This window comes from Lycorma delicatula, chromosome 5 (genome assembly GCF_047948215.1).
Source record: "Lycorma delicatula isolate Av1 chromosome 5, ASM4794821v1, whole genome shotgun sequence".
Classification (NCBI taxonomy): domain Eukaryota; kingdom Metazoa; phylum Arthropoda; class Insecta; order Hemiptera; family Fulgoridae; genus Lycorma; species Lycorma delicatula.
The window spans coordinates 2,818,194-2,837,203 of NC_134459.1; the positions used below are offsets into that span (position 1 = coordinate 2,818,194).

The 19,010-nt window shown below is 35.2% G+C and overlaps 1 protein-coding gene across 2 annotated transcripts in view; it reads right to left on the minus strand.

Moving 5' to 3' along the window:
* The window catches only part of LOC142324662 (venom protease-like), an 84,911-nt gene that overhangs the window by 27,330 nt on the left and 38,571 nt on the right, over positions 1 to 19,010 (minus strand). Inside the window, exon 7 of one of the 2 annotated variants that reach the window (XM_075365533.1) lies at positions 8,003 to 8,866. The exons of the other annotated variant lie outside the window; for it this stretch is intronic. Coding sequence (XP_075221648.1) covers positions 8,702 to 8,866 — 165 coding nt within the window. The 3' untranslated portion in view covers positions 8,003 to 8,701. Of the gene's footprint in view, positions 1 to 8,002; positions 8,867 to 19,010 lie in introns of those variants that run through there. 2 annotated transcript variants of the gene reach the window in all.

A 19,010-nucleotide genomic window follows, 5' to 3' on the forward strand; every position in this document is an offset into this window, starting at 1 on the left:
AGCGAGATACAATCTTCCATTTCTTTAATAAAGTGGACAGTTACACAACTGCATTGTGGTGGACACCACATTGCCTTACATTTATTTGTATCAGCATTTTATATTAGTTCATACATCCACTTTGTTTCACGTCGGTCAAGTAGTTAAGTGGTGTAAGTGATGACGTGACGAATCCTTTACTAAGGATACATCGGTTCGAATCCGACCTCATATAAAAATATTGTTTTTAACTTTTTTTTTTTAAATTTAAATATATTGATTTATTAATAATTATTAACCTCTGTAAAAATGTTTGAATTAAAATGAAAAGTACATAAAATTTTATTTTGCTAAAAACTTTGATTTCTTTTCATATTTTTTTCAACAGAGATTAATAATTAATTATTTACAAATCAATATATTTAAATTTAAAAAAGAAGAAGAAATGAAGTCGGATTCGAACTCATGTGCATTCCCCTTGTGAGATCCAAATATATCATTAATTAAAATTTTATTTGCCTACAACTCTGGAACCGATGAAAATAAGTACCGCTTACGATTTATTGTTGAAAAGCTCTCGATGAGGGCTTATTACTACAGTTAAGAAAAACTCCAAAATCAAAATTAATTGGGCTTCTTTTTGGACACCTTTGGTTCAGTCGATTGCAATCAAAAGGGGAGGCGCACAACTAGATGTTACAACACTCCTAAATCCAAAATTTCAACATCCTACGGCTAATCGTTTTTGAGTTATACGAAATACATACGCCCATATATACTATACGTATAATCGTCACGCCGATACTAGTCAAAATGAATTCAGGGATGGTCAAAATGGATATTTTCGTGAAATCTGAAAACCGAAATTTTTTCGCGATTACAATACTTCCTTTATTTCATAAGGAAGTTATTAATAAATGAACCACCTAAAACTATTTGAACAAAACTCAGATACGTTCTGTTAAATTATTATTTATCACTTTAAAAGCTCATTTTCTTACAAATTCAGATGATGATTTGAATTTGTGCCAGTTTTGATCGGTTTTAGAACTCTTAAAACCTCTATTTTTCATACTTACCCTAATTATAACTCACCTAATTTTCTACATTCTCCATAACATAAACGTTTTAAAATCCTTTTTTGTGGCTTTCTCAACGTATTTATTTAAACTTTCTCTCACGAAACCGTCCAGCAATCCAAAAGGCATAACATTATGATTATTCTAATTTAATTTAATTTAGCGCAATCCATCCGGGAAAAAACACTTCTCTTTACATATAACATAAAAATGAATTAAAAACAGCTCGTAATACAAAAATTAGAAAATTGTAATAAAATGATACATTTACTTTAAAAATAAAATTTTTTAGAAATTAAGTTACCGCTAGAAAAAAATATTTTTACCTCAACTGCCCGATAAGTTGTGGTTGTCTATGACAGTAGTTTAAACTACTGTCATAGTTTGCTAAATTTGTCACAATATCTTCGGTAATACTTTCACACAAACTGTCCGTTTCCCGTACTCTTTTCTTGTTTAATACAATTTTTCCAAGCATTTGCATCTATTCTTCTGCCTTCTATCGATAAGTAATTTACATCATTTAACATAAATGTTGTGTTATTGCTCTCAGTGTAGACTTTGATTGTGCCCGTATCAATACTATCGGGTTAAAATTGGAACGGTATGGAGGAAGACGAAACACGACACGAGTTTTTGATTTTGCGATTTCATCTGCTTAATAATGAATATAATTTTATTTAACCTATTTTAAAAGTTCGCTTTTAAATATCTTTGGTCTAACCGATTTTCTTCGATTTTAACCGTTCGGCAATTTCCGATTTTCGGGTCGAAGCGTTTGCAATTTTTCAGATTTCAGACAACGGTACGACGCATTATCCATTACTATGACGGATCCTTTAGCAACAATTTAAACGATTCTTTTAAACCGCTGGATACAATTGTCACCAATCATTTCATCTTAGAAAGGTCTGGATTCAAGTACCCCAAAACACCGTTTAAAAACCCATTTTCACTTCCTACGTACGGTACTATTAATCTTTTAACTTTTCTGGTCCGGGTTTTCATCCCGGTTGACAAACCTTTCATAAAAGCGTCTTTTGTGCTCTTTATTTTTTTACCTATCCATCCTTTTCCTGTACATGTCCCGCATTAATCCGAGTTTCATCTAGATAATAAATTTTCTTACCCTCTTCACGAAATCGCCTAATTTCTCTTAAATATTCTCTAAGAAATGAAATAATATCTTCGCGTTCAATCGATAAAGAATTATTTTTTCTAGACGTGAAACGAAAATTCATCGATTTTAAAACACGATATAAGTACTTTTAGAAACATCTGGCAGATTAGAACCTGATTTCGCGGCATTTAATATTTTGTTCAAGTTAGAGAAATCGTTATTTAAAAAAAAAACGATGAACTTTTTTTTGATAGCGGCTTTAGTAAAATCGTCTAATATGGCGATCTTTTTACACGCTTTCGAGTCATTTTAGGGCTAACATCAATTTTGTGTTTCTTTATTATATTAAAATTTGTTCTTTCGCTAACGCGTGTTACATTATTTTCTTTCTGGGCAATGTCTTTGACTGCAGTTTCAGAGTTATGTTATTTTAAGATTATATATACGCGGTTGATTATTTTATTTTTTTTTTTTTAGTTACTTTTCCCGGCTTATGTTTTACGACAAATCTCTCATAGTTAAAACCCGATCGGCACAAAAACACAGGATAAATTAAAATGAATGAAAATAACACTGAATAAAACCGTTATAAAAATGAACTATAAAATTGTACCGTACCGTACAGAGTAACAAGGTAACAGACAGAAATACTTTTTCTTCACTGAATAAATAACGGTGTGAATCATTACAAATTATATTATCGTTATTAAATATCAGTTACAAAGACGACAAAATTTTTAATCGCTTATCATCGGCACCACACGACGCCAGATAAGTAATAGGATAAATGATAGTAATTATTATACTCGTAAAACAATAATAGGCTGGTCGACTGTTTTTGAGAAAGGGTTTATATTATGTCTCACTGTCTACTTTATTAAAATATAAACATTATAACGCATAAACGATCATTTACACGTTGTATTTTGCATTTTTATAAACCGATCAATTTTCCCGCTAAAACGGTCCAAACTGTCATGGCCTCTCGTATGATGTCACGCCTTACAAAACAATCAGATGTTTAGCGGAGTGTTTCAGGTGTTTCGAAAATTACTAAGTCTAAAATGCATTCCAAGTTTTACAAGTACCGTGTAGTGCCTCGCTGTGTAAGTACTACCGTTAAAACTCCAAACAAATTGTTTTGTATATATGCTTATTTAATAAACCGTATACAATTTGCACGAACTTTATATTCCGGCCATATTTTACATATTTTGCCACCACGTTTTAGCAGCTCGTAGCTTACAGCATCATCTCCATACGATGATCTTGAGGACCTAAAATCAAATTTAGCCATCGTTAAAACTATCTAATTATGAGATGCGTTTTTCTTCTGACAACTAACCTTAAAAACAATACGGTCAAAATCCTTTATATCCCCGTTTAATAGTCGTCCGCTTGACGGTCCGTCGAACAATAATTAGTTAGTTCTTAGATGGCGCCGCTGAAACGCTATACTGAAATAAGGAAATAAATAAATAAATAAAATTATAAATATATATAACCAAACTTAACCTACGCTCGCTAACCTTCGCTCGCTATTCAAGGTTAGCGAGTACAGGCTAATTTGGTTGGATTATATTTATAATTTTATTTATTTATTTTCTTATTTCAATGTAGCGTTTCAGTGGCGCCATCTGAGAACTAACTACATGGTCGACGGGCTATTAAGCGTTGCGGACATATAACGCATTTTGACCGACAATACTTATATAGAAGATCGTAATATGAGGTAATATTTACTTAAAATTACGAAAACCTAATATACGGCGATGTTTACGTCGTGTACTTACATAGAAGTTTTGATAATTCGGAATTCCGCTGAGCAGAAATCACTGCTTGATGCGAAACACATTCCCAGCATAACCACATCAATTTCGGGCAAATTACTGTTACGGCTTTTGCAAATCCCGCTTCCACTGCAAAGACTTGTAGTCGTCTTACTGTTATCCGAAATCGTATAACATGCGAAAAATGTGTTTTAGAGCACAAGATCAACAAACCGCATAGATCGCCGTAAACAACTATCTAACGTTTTGCAAGATATGACGTCATCAAATCTGATTGATGTTTTATGTCGCGTCCCCCCACGGGCTTTATTTTTACTTATTTTTTTTTTAAACGTTAAAGTATCTTAAATAAATTAACAAATTAGGTTCGTTTCAATATTTTTAGGTTAAGACCGATCGATAGAAAACAAAATTCTATCAGGTTTTCCGTTACCGTCATCTTACATGTGGGAGTGACAGAATGACAGCCTAACTACTGAGATATTACTCATAATGCTGAGTTCATCATCTGCACGGTAAAAATTCGATAAATATAGTTTTTTAATTTTTCTACAACGTTTCACAAAAGAATTGAACGTACTGAATGACGACTCGATGTCTTATCTAGATCAGAATTTATTATTTTTTTTTTAGAAATCGGCTTATATGTGGAATTTTTTCTCTTATTTGATATGCAGAACTATTTTCTGAAATCTGGCCCGATCTTCAGTAAACACTCTTATGTGCCTAATACAAAAATGAAATGTAAGATGTATTATACATTTAAAAAACCGGCAGAAAAATACGTAAAGATTTATTTACTTCACTTAGGTAACGGCAAAAACCTTGATAATTTCAATTTTTCAAGTAGACACATACACCGTGAATATCAATAATCGTCTGGAAAGCCGATGACAACGGTGACATTTATTGATACCGTCAAGAGACGGGTGATTGCACGCATACAACATAAGATGATACGATAAAATTTCATGATATTCGCTACTTTTATTTTAAGAGTATAATTTGGCGATTGCTTGTTGCTGAAGTCATTTTTTCTATTTAAAATAAATTCTGATGTTTGAAATCGTGAAATAATGAACAAAAAAGAAGTCGGTAACAGATAATAAAATTAAATTTAAACTATTACAATAAGGGTAAAAGGTTCCGGCGCTTATTAAAAATATTGAGTTTCGTATTACACTTCCAATCTGTGTAAAAATTCCGACAATAAAGTCGTAGGATTTTGCCGCCACGTGACTTTTTTCTGATGCACGGTTTATACACGCATACACACAACTTAATTTAAAATATTTATCTTTTTTTTTAATATAATATTTTTTATTTATTTAATTCAATGATTCTATCTAAAGCGCGCGCGCAAACCGTATTTCATTCGCGCGGGTGTGGCGGTACTAACGGCCAGTTTAAACACTTACACTTTAAATGTTATTCGTTAATTTAATTTTACCGCTCAACTGTAACGTCACAATATGACAGAAGACTACAGCAGCTGTACGTCAGTGCTACACTAGCGCTCCTTGTGGTGAGAGGGATTACTAATGACACACTATACCCGACTAGCAACTAGTTTTTTTAGAGCGTTTTTTGGGGCGGGTTTACGATTTTGCAAATTTTTTTTTTTGAAATATTATTACTTTGTAATCGTTAACAAATGCGCCTAAGAAAAATAAGACCTTATTTAGGCGAAATCTTGAGATACCGAAGGACTAGTCTTACAGAGTTTGGTCAAAATCGGTCGAGTAGTTCTGGAGATATAACGTTATTTAAGGCGCAACACCTAACACCGAACACGCACACGTACGTACGAACATTAATATCCGGAAAATTTTCATCCGGTTTTTTTGGTTCTTTGGTGTCAAAACGTCATCTGGTGAAAACCGCATATGCCCAAATTGGACCGATTACCGTACCTTGCCTTCTTGTATCTACACGGGAAAGTGTATCGATAATTGTTTTTAATTATCGATAAATCTTTTGTATTTCGTTCGATGAAAAAGTTAAAAGGATAATAATATTTGAAGAAAACCTTTTTGTACAACAAATCTTTCGTTCGTTAAAAGTCAGCTCGTTTTTCTTTTAAGAATAAACGTTTGAGTAATGATTTTATAAATAGATACATACCTCTTTTCAGAGTTATGTAAAAAGCTTTTATAATTTTATTTTAGGTAATAAAAAAAATCCTGTTTGAAAACATATTTGTTTAAACATTAAATCCACCAAGTAAAATGCAGTAAGGCTGTTTTACTGTTCACTGCTTATCCCGTTCTTCTCCCTCCGACTTCGAAGTTTATCCTGTAGCGATTTGAAATTACTTGCGCTTATAAGTATCAAAATATGTAATCTTATCGTATAAAATATAAGATTATCCGTGTTTGCGTATGAATACGCAATTCTTAAAAAATAACTATATGAACGGCATAGATGAAGTCCTACGCAAGAACTATCGCATGAAAATAAACAAGAACAAAACAAAAGTGATGAAATGTAGTAGAAATAACAAAGATGGACCACTGAATGTGAAAATAGGAGGAGAAAAGATTATGGAGGTAGAAGAATTTTGTTATTTGGGAAGTAGAATTACTAAAGATGGACGAAGCAGGAGCGATATAAAATGCCGAATAGCACAAGCTAAACGAGCCTTCAGTAAGAAATATAAGTTGTTTACATCAAAAATTAATTTAAATGTCAGGAAAAGATTTTTGAAAGTGTATGTTTGGAGCGTCGCTTTATATGGAAGTGAAACTTGGACAATCGGAGTATCTGAGAAGAAAAGGTTAGAAGCTTTTGAAATGCGGTGCTATAGGAGAATGTTAAAAATCAGATGGGTGGATAAAGTGACAAATGAGGAGGTATTGCGGCAAATAGATGAAGAAAGAAGCATTTGGAAAAATATAGTTAAAAGAAGAGACAGATTTATAGGCTGCATACTAAGGCATCCTGGAATAGTCGCTTTAATATTGGAAGGACAGGTAGAAGGAAAAAATTGTGTAGGCAGCCCACGTTTGGAATATGTAAAACAAATTGTTGGGGATGTAGGATGTAGAGGGTATACTGAAATGAAACGCCTAGCACTAGATAGGGAATCTTGGAGAGCTGCATCAAACCAGTCAAATGACTGAAGACAAAAAAAAATATATCCGTCTTCATCTAATTAGACAATAGGACTGGTTTACTGAACCTCAAGTAATACTCTAGATTAAAGGATAGGATCTACCGTTGCCAATTTTAGTAAATTACTAAATCGCTTTTAAAAGATAATGGATACAAAAATATTTACATTTAAAAGATTAAAAGAACAAGAATATTCAAACCCGAACAGCAATATTCAAAATTATTTCATAGCAGGCAAAGTAATTAACAGAAAATTATATTCCGTCTTGCTAAATAGAACTATTATGGTGTTAGTTGCTTCTCCTTTATTTTATAAAATTTCTCTTAAAAAGAGCAATTGTACTTTTTAATGTAACTTATTTCTGTGGATTTTATTATTTTTAAGGTTTACTTTATGTTTTATATTTATCTCATGTCTGTGTTACATATATTTTTACTCTATTTTACTTTTTAAAGTGGTTAGGCAACATTTTTACACGACTGCCCAAAAAAGGAGTGTAACGATTTAAATGTATGGCCCCTTGCTGGAATCTTTACATTATTAGGAGTGTCATACGTTTTATATATATGTATATATATATATTAAATTTAAAAAGTATTATACTATATTACCAATAATGCAGCAAAATCAATACGTCGAACAATGAAAAATGGCGTTTTCAAGATATAGGCAACAGGAAGTTTATAGTACGTGGGCTATCGTGTAATGATATGCGCTGGCCAAACATCCTATTTTTTTTTTCGGCAATCATGTTTTTCATTTTCAACAGATTTAAAACTTGTTATAAAAAAACTATGAAATAACATAAAATAAATGCAAAAGACAAGTATAAAAAACCAACACTGTCTTTATGCTGTTTGCAAAAATGCACTGCTAAGAAACTTACATCTTTATAGTAATAAAAAAAAATAACAGAATGTAGAGAGAAATTACAAATTTTATTTTATTTTACACGATCTAAAGCATACGAGAAGGTAAAATATGTACTATAGCTTTACTCTAAGTTTTCTGACAAATTTTCCTAAATATTTCTGCAAAGACACTTATAATATCAGATTATATTAGGCTGCATAACTTAACACAATAAGAGTCCAACGCTATAAAAAATAAAAGAAAAACGGTGAATATATTTTAACTTAAAATCGTGTAATGCTACTTTTTCATGCGATAATTTTCTCCTATGATAACTTTAATTTATTACTTTTTACTTAAATTTTCATTTTAAGAAAAAAGAAACCACCGTCGGAACTCCTGTACAAAATGAGAAAATAATCGTTGAAACTAATCCTTTTGGTGAAGAACAACATTTAAAATCACAAAGATTACATTTACTGTTAAATTGAGAACTTTATTTTCTTGAAGTCGATTATAAAAACATATGTATTTTTAATTTTAAAGTCAAGCATAACAAACAGTAGACTTTTTGTAATTAAACTACAAAATAGATAAATTTTTTCCTAAATTTTGCAATATTATCTCATCAGTTTAGACGGTTAATCGATCGTACATTTTGCACCTTAAGGAAAATTTGGTTATTTCAAGAAAAAAATTCTTGTTCCTTTTATCGAGATGTATTTAACGGATTTCTTTCGTACTGTTGCTGTTTACTGCGACTCATTCACGGCCAGATAATACTTTCGATCCACGGCACGTAATTTGATACGCGCGTATATACACCTGGTACTTGTACACCACACTTTCTACCAAAAGAAGTGACACCGATAATCGAATACATACAGTACGGTTCTTTTAACTTAATCTGCAAAGGACCGCCAGAATCACCCTGAAAAAAATTATCATAAATAATAATAATTATATATGTAATTATTGTTTTTTAAATAAAAATAATGTAAAGAGAACTAAATAGAACGCATTATACGTCATTGAGGCATTCACAATAAATAGGTTATATATACAGTAAATGTACTAAAAAGAGAAACGATATTTTTTAATTATTATTAAATTTAACTATTTTTATATTATTTTTTTTTTTTTTTAGCTTTTTTCTCAGAATTAAATTCAGTAAATGACAAATTTATGTCAGAAAATAAAAATTTCAGTCGCTTTAATTCAGACTTCATCGACTCATTTTATCGAATAAAATGAAAAATTCTGCGATAGTTATTAAACTAAACGATGAGACTTCACTGAATTGTTATGATGAAACGCAGTTGATCTCGACTCAAACCTCAATTTCTTTCAAAAAATAATAAAAAAAAATGTTGACCCTCTTACCAATAGGTTAGGTTTAAGTCTTTTGTTCTTTGAATTATTCCCTGCACCGCTTAAAATGACACTCGTTAAGTAGTTTGTAATGCGTAGATAGAATGTATACTAGGTATAATATTGTACCTCGGGAGCAGATAATACTTGATTGCTTTATAAAAACCAAAAGAAAATATTCAGAGCAATATGTCGTGTTCAAAACAGAATTACTGGTAAACCTCTTTTTAGAAATTTAAACGTCTTGACTCATCGTCTATTTTATATTTTTTAAGATGTTCATTCAAACCTAATAATTTTTTTTCAATAAAACTATTTAATCGGTCACCTGCTCAGTGACTTTTGCTAAATCGTTCTGAAGCTTTATAACACGCTTCCATCACAATACTGTATTAATATCGCATTTTAAATAAACCATATTTTAAGCAAAAGATGAAGGACTTACTGACCGATTCAAAAATCGGACGATAACATTAATTAATTTTTTATTTACGGCTGCTTTCGGTAATGAATTTGTCGTGTGTCAGATACAGTTGGTAAAGTGTAAATTTATTTATTTAAAATGTGGAATATTCTGATAATTTACTTTACAGTGCGCTACATAAACGTAAACAAGTTGTCGGTTAGAACGAGGAATGAATCTGATAATTTTTATATAATAATCCTTTCAGTAGTAAACCGCAAATATTATCTTATCGTATACGGTAACATTGCAAATAACGATTACAACTATTTAAGTTTTTAGTAGAAATTAAAATTTGCATAAATATCAATAAAAATTACGTAAATAACAATGAAAATTATTTTTAGGGTTTATAAATAAATAGTATCTTTCATTCTTATAAAATTACCGATACGTAGATTTAGCGATTAGAATTGCGCAACGGTTTTTGAATGTTTATTCCACACGAAAAAACATATTGAGATGTTAATAAAAAAATTCACGGAAGGTCACTTGAAAGCGATCTAATTTCAATGTTTGGATTGTCATTGTACCGATAAAGCCCGTGAATGTAACATACTGTATTTAATACGCGTAACAATACTGTTACTGGACTGATCTCTAATAATAAAATTCAAGATTTTACTTGACTTAATGATGTTTCACGTTTTGAATAATATTTCACCGGTTTACTGTAAATTAAAATGTCGTTTTACTGTATAAAAATAATATTATTCTGTTGATGAAGTTGAAAATAAAACTAATTAGAAAAACCTGACTTTACGGATACTCACTGATCGAGTACTAAGTACTCGTTCAAAAATTGTTAATTTCTTCTGTAGTAATTTTATTTTTTCTACTTTCACATAATTTCAACGTTATTATTTAATAAAATTATTATATTTTGGAGTAGTTTCATATTTATTATTTGTATTTACTAATACGGACTGTGAGTAATTCTATTTTTATTCATTAATTCTGTACTTTCTAATACTGCTCCGGTCAAATATTTTCCACAGTTATACAAGGAGTGCTTTTCGGTTAGAAATAGCACATATCGTTCTTGATGTGATTTTTATAATAGTGTACGTAATTACGTTTTCAAGTATTAAACTTATTTAAATTAAGTTTCAAAATTAATCAAGCGATTAAAGTATTTATATTTTACTTTACTGCAATAGTACGGACCGACTCGGAGTCCATAATTGGCCGGCTGAACAACGCGACTGCATCACGTAACTCCCACGCGTCCAACAATACGGCTCACACCACATTGACTCGCCGTTTGTGAGCAAACAACTTTCCTCTTGATCTCTAAGTTCTAGGGTGGGCCGAGTCCTGGCACCCCCAAGAGCGGGGCAGTCGAACATAATATGCTCGTTCGACTGGACCTCCCCGTAAAAGCACAGCTCATCAGTTGCCAGGCGGAACCTGTGCAGATATTCTTATAAATTCACACGATTGTTGAGCACCTGAACTCCCGTTGCCCTTAAAATTGAATTAGAGGCGTACCATCCCCCCAAGTTCTGTATAAATTTATACAAGGACTTTCCCTTAGTCGTGGTGTGCCGTTTTAATAATTTAGAATCGGTACATTGTGATCACCGTTCCGTTCCGGCCCGGCTCGTAACTGCAACCGAAATACCTCAGCCTCCCTAGTTCTTCGCAATTTTCACATAGCCGCTCGAACTTTCGCCACTAAATCGATCGGGAGAGTCTTTCCCAATACAGTAGTAGCCTCATAGAAGGTTGTTTTAAAAACACCACTGCATACTGTCAAGGCTTTTCTGCGCTGGGCACTCCTTAAATTTAGAATAAGTGCTCTATTCCTATCCAACCTATGCGCCCAAACGGGACCGCGTAAGTGGTCGAAGGTACCTTGGTATACTATGTACAATTGACGGCCCGACAGCCCGACAGCCCGTAGTCCTTATGAGCAATCCTCCTAAGTGTGTGCATCACAGGGACCGCTTCTGCCGCTACTTGTTTAGAATGGTTGCTAAACGGCAACTTTTCATAGAACAATACACCTAGGTACTTATGAATTCTAACTCGACTGGTTACACAACCTTTATATTTAATTCGGGGGTTTCTACTGTACGATAATTTGTCTGCACCTTTCAGAAGTATATACTTCTTCTTGGGCAGAGATCTTTAAATTTTGATTGTCCATCCAGCCCTTTTCAGCTGACAAGGCCGTCCGCGCTCTTTTTTCCAGTTATGGTCGTGAATTACCACGAACTAAAAGGTGACAGTCATCACGCTTGGACCGTGATCACTTCTGGGAATATCAATCCCGGAAATCCGTTGAAAACCAGGTACCATAGCAGGGGACCGAGAACGGAACCCTGCGGGCTTCCCCTGGTTACGGAGTTTTCCACAAATAGGCGTGCGTATTTGTACAGAGCCGTGCGGTTAGATAAATAGTCTCGCACCACGGTCTGTAGGGCTTCGGGAACATTGCGGCGTTCCAACTCATAGAGGACAGAATTCCAACACCAGGAAGGAAATGCTGCCTCTATGTCAATAAAAATTGCCATAACATATTTACATGTAGCGCCTTCTCCCTCGGCAAGAGCATTTAAGATGCAATCCTCGGTACCGTTAATGCAATTTAGAAAACCGTTAATTTCTATGCTTTCCCGGAGCCGTTCCACAACTAGCCGTTCCAGCAGTTTACCAATAACCGGCAAGAGGCTGATGAGTCGATAACTGCCGACCTCACTAGGATCTTTACAGGTTTTATGAGCACCCTCATCCAAGCCACTTTCCGACAATTCGGAAAGCAACCCCAGCTAAGGCACCCTGAGAACAGTCTACCAAGCGGCTCTCATACGGTAGGCAAAAGATGATGAAAAATATTCGGGTCAAGTTGGTCAATCCCTGGTTCCTTTCGCAGTGCTATTCGAGAAACCGCTCAGTCTATATTTACGGGATCCACAATCCGCACGTCAGGGAATGGTAACACACCCGCCCTAAAGCCGACTTCTGCTTCACCCCCGGAACATCAGGAAACAGAGTATCCAAAAACGTCTGGTAAGACACCACAGGTGTTAAAGTGTGGTCTCGACCGCCAAACTCCCATCGAACACCGGACAGAACATGCAATGGCTTTGGTCGACAACATGATTTCGTAAGCTGCCAGGGGCTCCCCTGTATCTTACGCGTGAAGTCTTGCCAACACTTGAGTCTGGCTTCCTTGATGGCACGAACATATTTTCCACGAACACGCCTGTACATCTGGAGGTATTCCGCGGGCGCAACATCGATGCTACTGCAGCGCTGGTACCGTTTCCTAGCATATGTAACCCTTGCGCGTAGCACGCTAAGGTCACAACCACTTTTTCCCAAGATTTCGTCTGCGACTAACAGACGGTCCCTCAGAAGCAGAGGTCATGATGACTCCGGGCATTCTTAGATCAGCGGACTGGCTACCACACAGAACTCCGCCTATTGGCCTAGGCTGCCGTAGGACCTGTCGCAACCGGTCTTGATGGCCCGGCCAAATCGTTCGGCCACCAATTCCACCTACTCCATGCACCATTACATTCCCTGTAGTGCAGCTGTGCACTCGCGCCGCAGCCAGTTCTGATCCAGGCCCCTAAGGTTATAGCGACCCGAATCTGGAGCCTTGGTCCAGTGCGGAGCTTAGTCCGCCTCCGTAAGCAATCTCATAGGATATAACCCTGTAATCGCTCACACTGGCCTCGGGCCAGACAGTCCAACTATCGGTATACTTGAGCAAGTCGTCCATCACCGAGGTGACATCGATGTAATTTTCCCCCAGTTCAGAAGAGAAAGTTGGCGACTCTTTTGCATCATTGACCAATTAGAGGTTCCTGGCTTCTATAACTGTTCGAGATCAGCGCCTCTAGGATCAGTGAGTGGTGAACACCAGGCGGAAGACTTTGGCGTTAACGTCCAGAGCCACTAGCACTCTGGTGCCCGAGAGACTGTCCACAACCCTCTCCAACTTCGCCAGAAAATCATTGATTCGACAGAAATTCATTGATCGACATCGAGCGTACCACACGTGATTCGCACGACGGTGAACTGCTCATCAGGCAAATGGGGCATCCAGAAGATACACAACGAGTCAGAGCCGACTATGATCGCAGAGAACGGCCACCCGTCCCACAAGAATTATTAACAACAACCCCGTGGAAGCCGACCACCCTTTCCCTAACAGTATCCCTAGACCAAGAGAATCTCGAGGTTGTACTCCTCAAGGATTTTCATGGTTTCACTGGTGGCCGCCCGGAAATGATGAAGGTTCAACTTTCCCAGACGCAAGCGTTCAACGTGGTGGAGACTGTCCTCGCAACCTTAGCCCGGTTCAGGCATCGCCATATTCTGTATCGTACAGCCTCCACCCGAGCTATGTCATGCGACCTGCATTTTTTGCCCCCGACCCGGTGTTCAGCGATTTGACGCTGAACACCGGGTCAGCTTTGGTGACCAAAGCACAGGGAAACAAAATTTGTTTCTTTACCAGGTTATAAAAACTCTACAGTAATGGTAATAATAATTGAGCGTTTCAATTCCAGGTAATACATATCTTTGATAAAACTGAACTTTCCTGAAGTTTGACGTACTAAATGATTTCACTTTACAGTCTTGAGGTTATTGTTATTTCATATTTCCTGTGTAATGAAAAATCAAAAAAATATTCTTACCGTTCTCAACGTTAATTATGAAAATTTTATTAGAAAAAGGATTTGGATTCTCTAATCTTGGCTTCTCCGACTACTTAAATTTGTTAACTGCACGAGGTGTCATTCGGGAAGTTGTTGCCCTGACATAGATGGCGCAACTTTAACCAAATGGCAACGATATTTGTCAAGTATAATCCTTTAGACGGCGTGATGCGAAGCTTCAGACACACGCTTTAGTGGATTGTTTGTGGCGATCCAGTTGCAAATAACTTTTGACATTTTCTGAAAAACGGTTGAAATTGAAGTTCAAGATGTTATAAAATACTTTGTTCTAAAAGATTTAACCCTGATGGTCGTACAGAAAGAGTTAAACTCCACTGTAAAGGATTCTTCTCCTTCGTTTTCGATGACAAAAAAAGTGGACTGCAGAATTTAAATGCGGTCGTACATCCACTCTAGTTGCTCGGTACACCCAAAAATAGTTACGACCGATAAAATCGTGACAAAAGTTGACAATTCCGTATTAAATAATCGCCGATTGAACGTATACGAAATTGTCGATATCGCAAACAGCTCGGTAGACCACCTCCGCTACCTTAAATCACGATGTTTTGGATATGAAAAAGCTAATGGATGCCGCATTTGTTAACAGTCGACAAAAAAAACTCATTCGACTGAACATTTCTCAAGGGTGTTCAGAGTTATTTGGATTCAATTTTACCGAGTTTCTTCGACGTTTTATAACAGTAAATGAAAAATGGATTCACCATTACACGGCAGAGACTAAACCACGGACGGGAGCAAGTGAAAGTTTGCCAAAGTAAACGAAAACGGTTCCATTTGTAGGAAACGTTATCGCTAGTTTTATGAGATGCTCGTTGTGCGTTGCTCATAGACTATATGGATTAAAGGCAGGACCATAACGGGGAGAATTACGCTTTTCTATTGAATCAATTGAAGGATGCTATTCAGGCTAAATGCTCACATCTCGGCAAAAATAAAGGTTTCTTTCATCACGATAATGCACAGCAGGTGTCGGATTATCGCTGAAAAACTTTATGACAAACGCTTTGAAGTGCTTCTAAATGCGAAGTATTGGCCGGATTCGTGTCCTAGTGATTACTTTTTCTTCCTAAAAACCGAAGAAATGGTTCGTTGGACAAAGATTCGCTTCAAATGACGAGGTCAAAGTCGTGATAACTTTGACCTCGTCAAAGTTGTTGTACTCAGCTTGTTTTGCCGAGTTGGACAAATCGCATTACACTAAAAGTATTAACATTTTGGAAAACCATATGTCTAAATGTATCAAATTACAAAGTGAATGAAATTTTTAAAAATAAAGAAATAAAATTCTGAAAGACTTATGTTTTCTTTGTCAGGACTACAACTTTCCCGACGAACCGTTTACAACAAATCACGTATATTGTGTCATCTAATTTAAAATTTTGTAGTGAAGTTTTTTTTTGTAGTGTATTATAGAAATTCTATCTATACTATATTTTATGATCTTTTTTAGCATCAAAGGGTACTTTCTTGAATGTTATAAGCTCAACTGGAAGTGTGAATTTTTCTATCGAGTAATAAATTTAATTTCAGTATTATTTAATAACCGCAAATTAAAATGATATAAAATGAACAATTTATTAAATATTTAATATGTACGTATACTTGAAATGAAAAAGAAATTGACTTTACAGCAGTAATTGCAAAACCTTATAAAAACATTGAATAAACATTGGACATTACATTAAATTCTAGCTGACCCAGCAATGCTTTACCATTGCTAGATTTCACTTTATATATAAAATGAACACAATTGAAAGTGTGATAAAACATTAACAAAATGAACATTACGGAACTTCACAAAATTTAACCTTACCCTTTTTCCCTTCTTCCCATCTCTCCTTTTTCGCATCTTCTCTTATTCCCTTTTCCCCTGTTTGCCTTTCTCCCTATTTCCCTTTTTCATTTTTCGCAAGAATATTTCTTTTCATATAACCAATATATATCCTGAATATGAGCCAAACCGGACCATAAATGCAATATTTCCAAATATCTCAACCCTAGTGCTATCTACGGGTCCATTTTTTGCAGAGGTACCGTATTTATTCGAGTACCCCCCGCCCTTTTTTTCTTGGAACTGGAGAGAAAAATAAGGGTGCGGGGCTTACTTGAAACATAGCCTTTAGCCAGGATAATTTAAGTAAAGTAAAGTAAACGTTTTCTTAGAAGTAACTAAATTCAATCGCATAAATATAGTTACATTAGGCTTTCGTTTATCAATACCGGATGCCGCTTATACAGAATACATCCTTAATTATTAACATCCTGTTCATAGTATCGATAGGAACGAAGTTACAGTATTTTTATAAAACCGATTCATTCTGTATAGGCTGCATCCGGTTCTAATGACGCTTCAGTTACAGTATCGGTTACCCATCGTCGTCTTGTCTATTCGCCATAGTCGTTGTACTATTTGTATATGTGGACGGTTATGTGCATATTATCTGTTTAGTTTATCTTGCAGAGTTTAATACGGTGATTTATTTTAATTACGGCATTAAAATGAGTACAAAAGGACAGCGTCTACGATCTTACAGTAAATGAAAAACTGCGCGTTATAGAACAGGGTAAAAAAATTGGAAATCGGGCGGCAGGAAGAAAATTTGACGTAGATGAAAGCTGCATTTGAGACTGACGTAAGAATAAACAACTGGTAATAAAAGGGCTTTTCGTGGCTTAAAACCAAAATACACAGACATAGAAAAAAAATTGTAAGTCTTTGTTACGGAAAAAAGGAAATGCGGTTATGCTGTCACGACAGAAACGTGTCGATCATATGCACGTGAAATCGTTGAATAAAGTTGATTTTAAAGCAAGCCGTGGATGGATAATACGATTTTTTGCACGAAATGATTTGTCAATAAGACGAAAGACGACCGTTTCTCGACGACTTCCAGACGCTTTTGAACAAAAAATATTACGTTTTCACAAATACATAATAAATCTTAGAAAAGATAAAGGCTATTTGCCTTCTCAAATAGGAAACGCTGATCAAACCCCCGTATATTTTTAAATGCCGTTTGACAAAACCGTAAACAAAAAAGGTGAAAAAAGTGTTACGATTCGCATTGGTGGTAATGAAAAACAAAGGTGTAGCGTTACGCTTTGCATTACTTCTGACGGATCAAAATTACCTCCGTACATTGTTTTAAAACGAAAAACTCTTCCTACCTTACAGGTAAATGGAGTTATTATCAGAGCACAGGAATCAGGTTGGATGGACGAAACCTTAATTTTGGATCGGATCAGGTGCGTATGGCAAAAGCGATCAGGAGATTTACTTAATAAAAAAAATACCGGTATGCTAGTTACGGATAGTTATCGGGGGTATACGATCGATAAAGTGAAAGACATTTTAAAAAAGGGTACGACAGACCAATTAATAATTCCGGGCGGATTGACATCTCTAATGCAACCACTAGATGTCTGCATTAAAACAACCGTACAGTAAACGGATGGCTGATGAAAATTTCTTTCTCACGCCTACAGGAAGAATCAAACGCCCAGATTTTAACCAAATTTGTGTTTGGATCAAAGACGCTCGGGAAGGTATTTCCACGGAATTAGTGAGGAAAAGTTTTAAAAAATGCGGAATATCTAATGAATTTGACGGTTGAGAATTTGATGGTAGTGAAGACGATCACCTTCGGCAGAGCGACGTGGAGACTACCGGTAACTCTTCTATAGACATTGACAGTGACAGTGATTAATTAAAAATAAAATCCCATATTAAAAAGCGTATTGAAATGATCCTTTTCAACGTGATACTTTCTTTTCGTTTTACCGGCCTACTGATTCTGAACTAAACTAGTACTTACGGTAATTAATTGTTAATGTAATATTAATATTGTAATTTAAATGAACGAATTAAATGCTTTTATTTTCTGAATATTTTTGTATTTACGTATTTTTTTATCATATTTGTTGCGCTTTAAAATACCGGTATATACTCGATTTTTTTTTTTTAGAGTTTCGGTCCGGAAAATCGAGGTGCGGGGCTTATTCGTGGCGGGGGTACTCGAATAAATACGGTATTTTTTTCCATGTAAGTAACACATATTCTGAACACACTGAGCCCAATCGGATCATAAAAACAATTTTTCGAAATACCTCGACCCCAGCGCCACTTAGCTGGTCCAAACTAATTCAGAAACCTTCGCGGGCGTACGCACAACAACTCACCAAAGTTTCATCGTAATCGGATAAAAGGAACGCATACAGGACAAACAAAAAACATTCATGTATATATATATATATATATATTTATAAATATAATTGCAGACCCGGCAATGCTTCGCTATTGCTAGATTTGAGTTGCTAGATTTGAGCAATTGAAAGTTTGATAAAACGTTAAAAAACTGAACATTATGGAATTCACAAAATTTAACCTTTAACTTTATCCGTTTTCTCTTTCCCCCTTTCCCAAATTTCCCTTTTTTCCTATTTCCTTTCTCCTCTTTTCTTTTTTCCTTGTTCCATTTTTTCTTTTTTCCTTTTCCCCTTTAGCAGTTTTCCCTTTCACCCTTTTTCCCGCGCGTAAATCG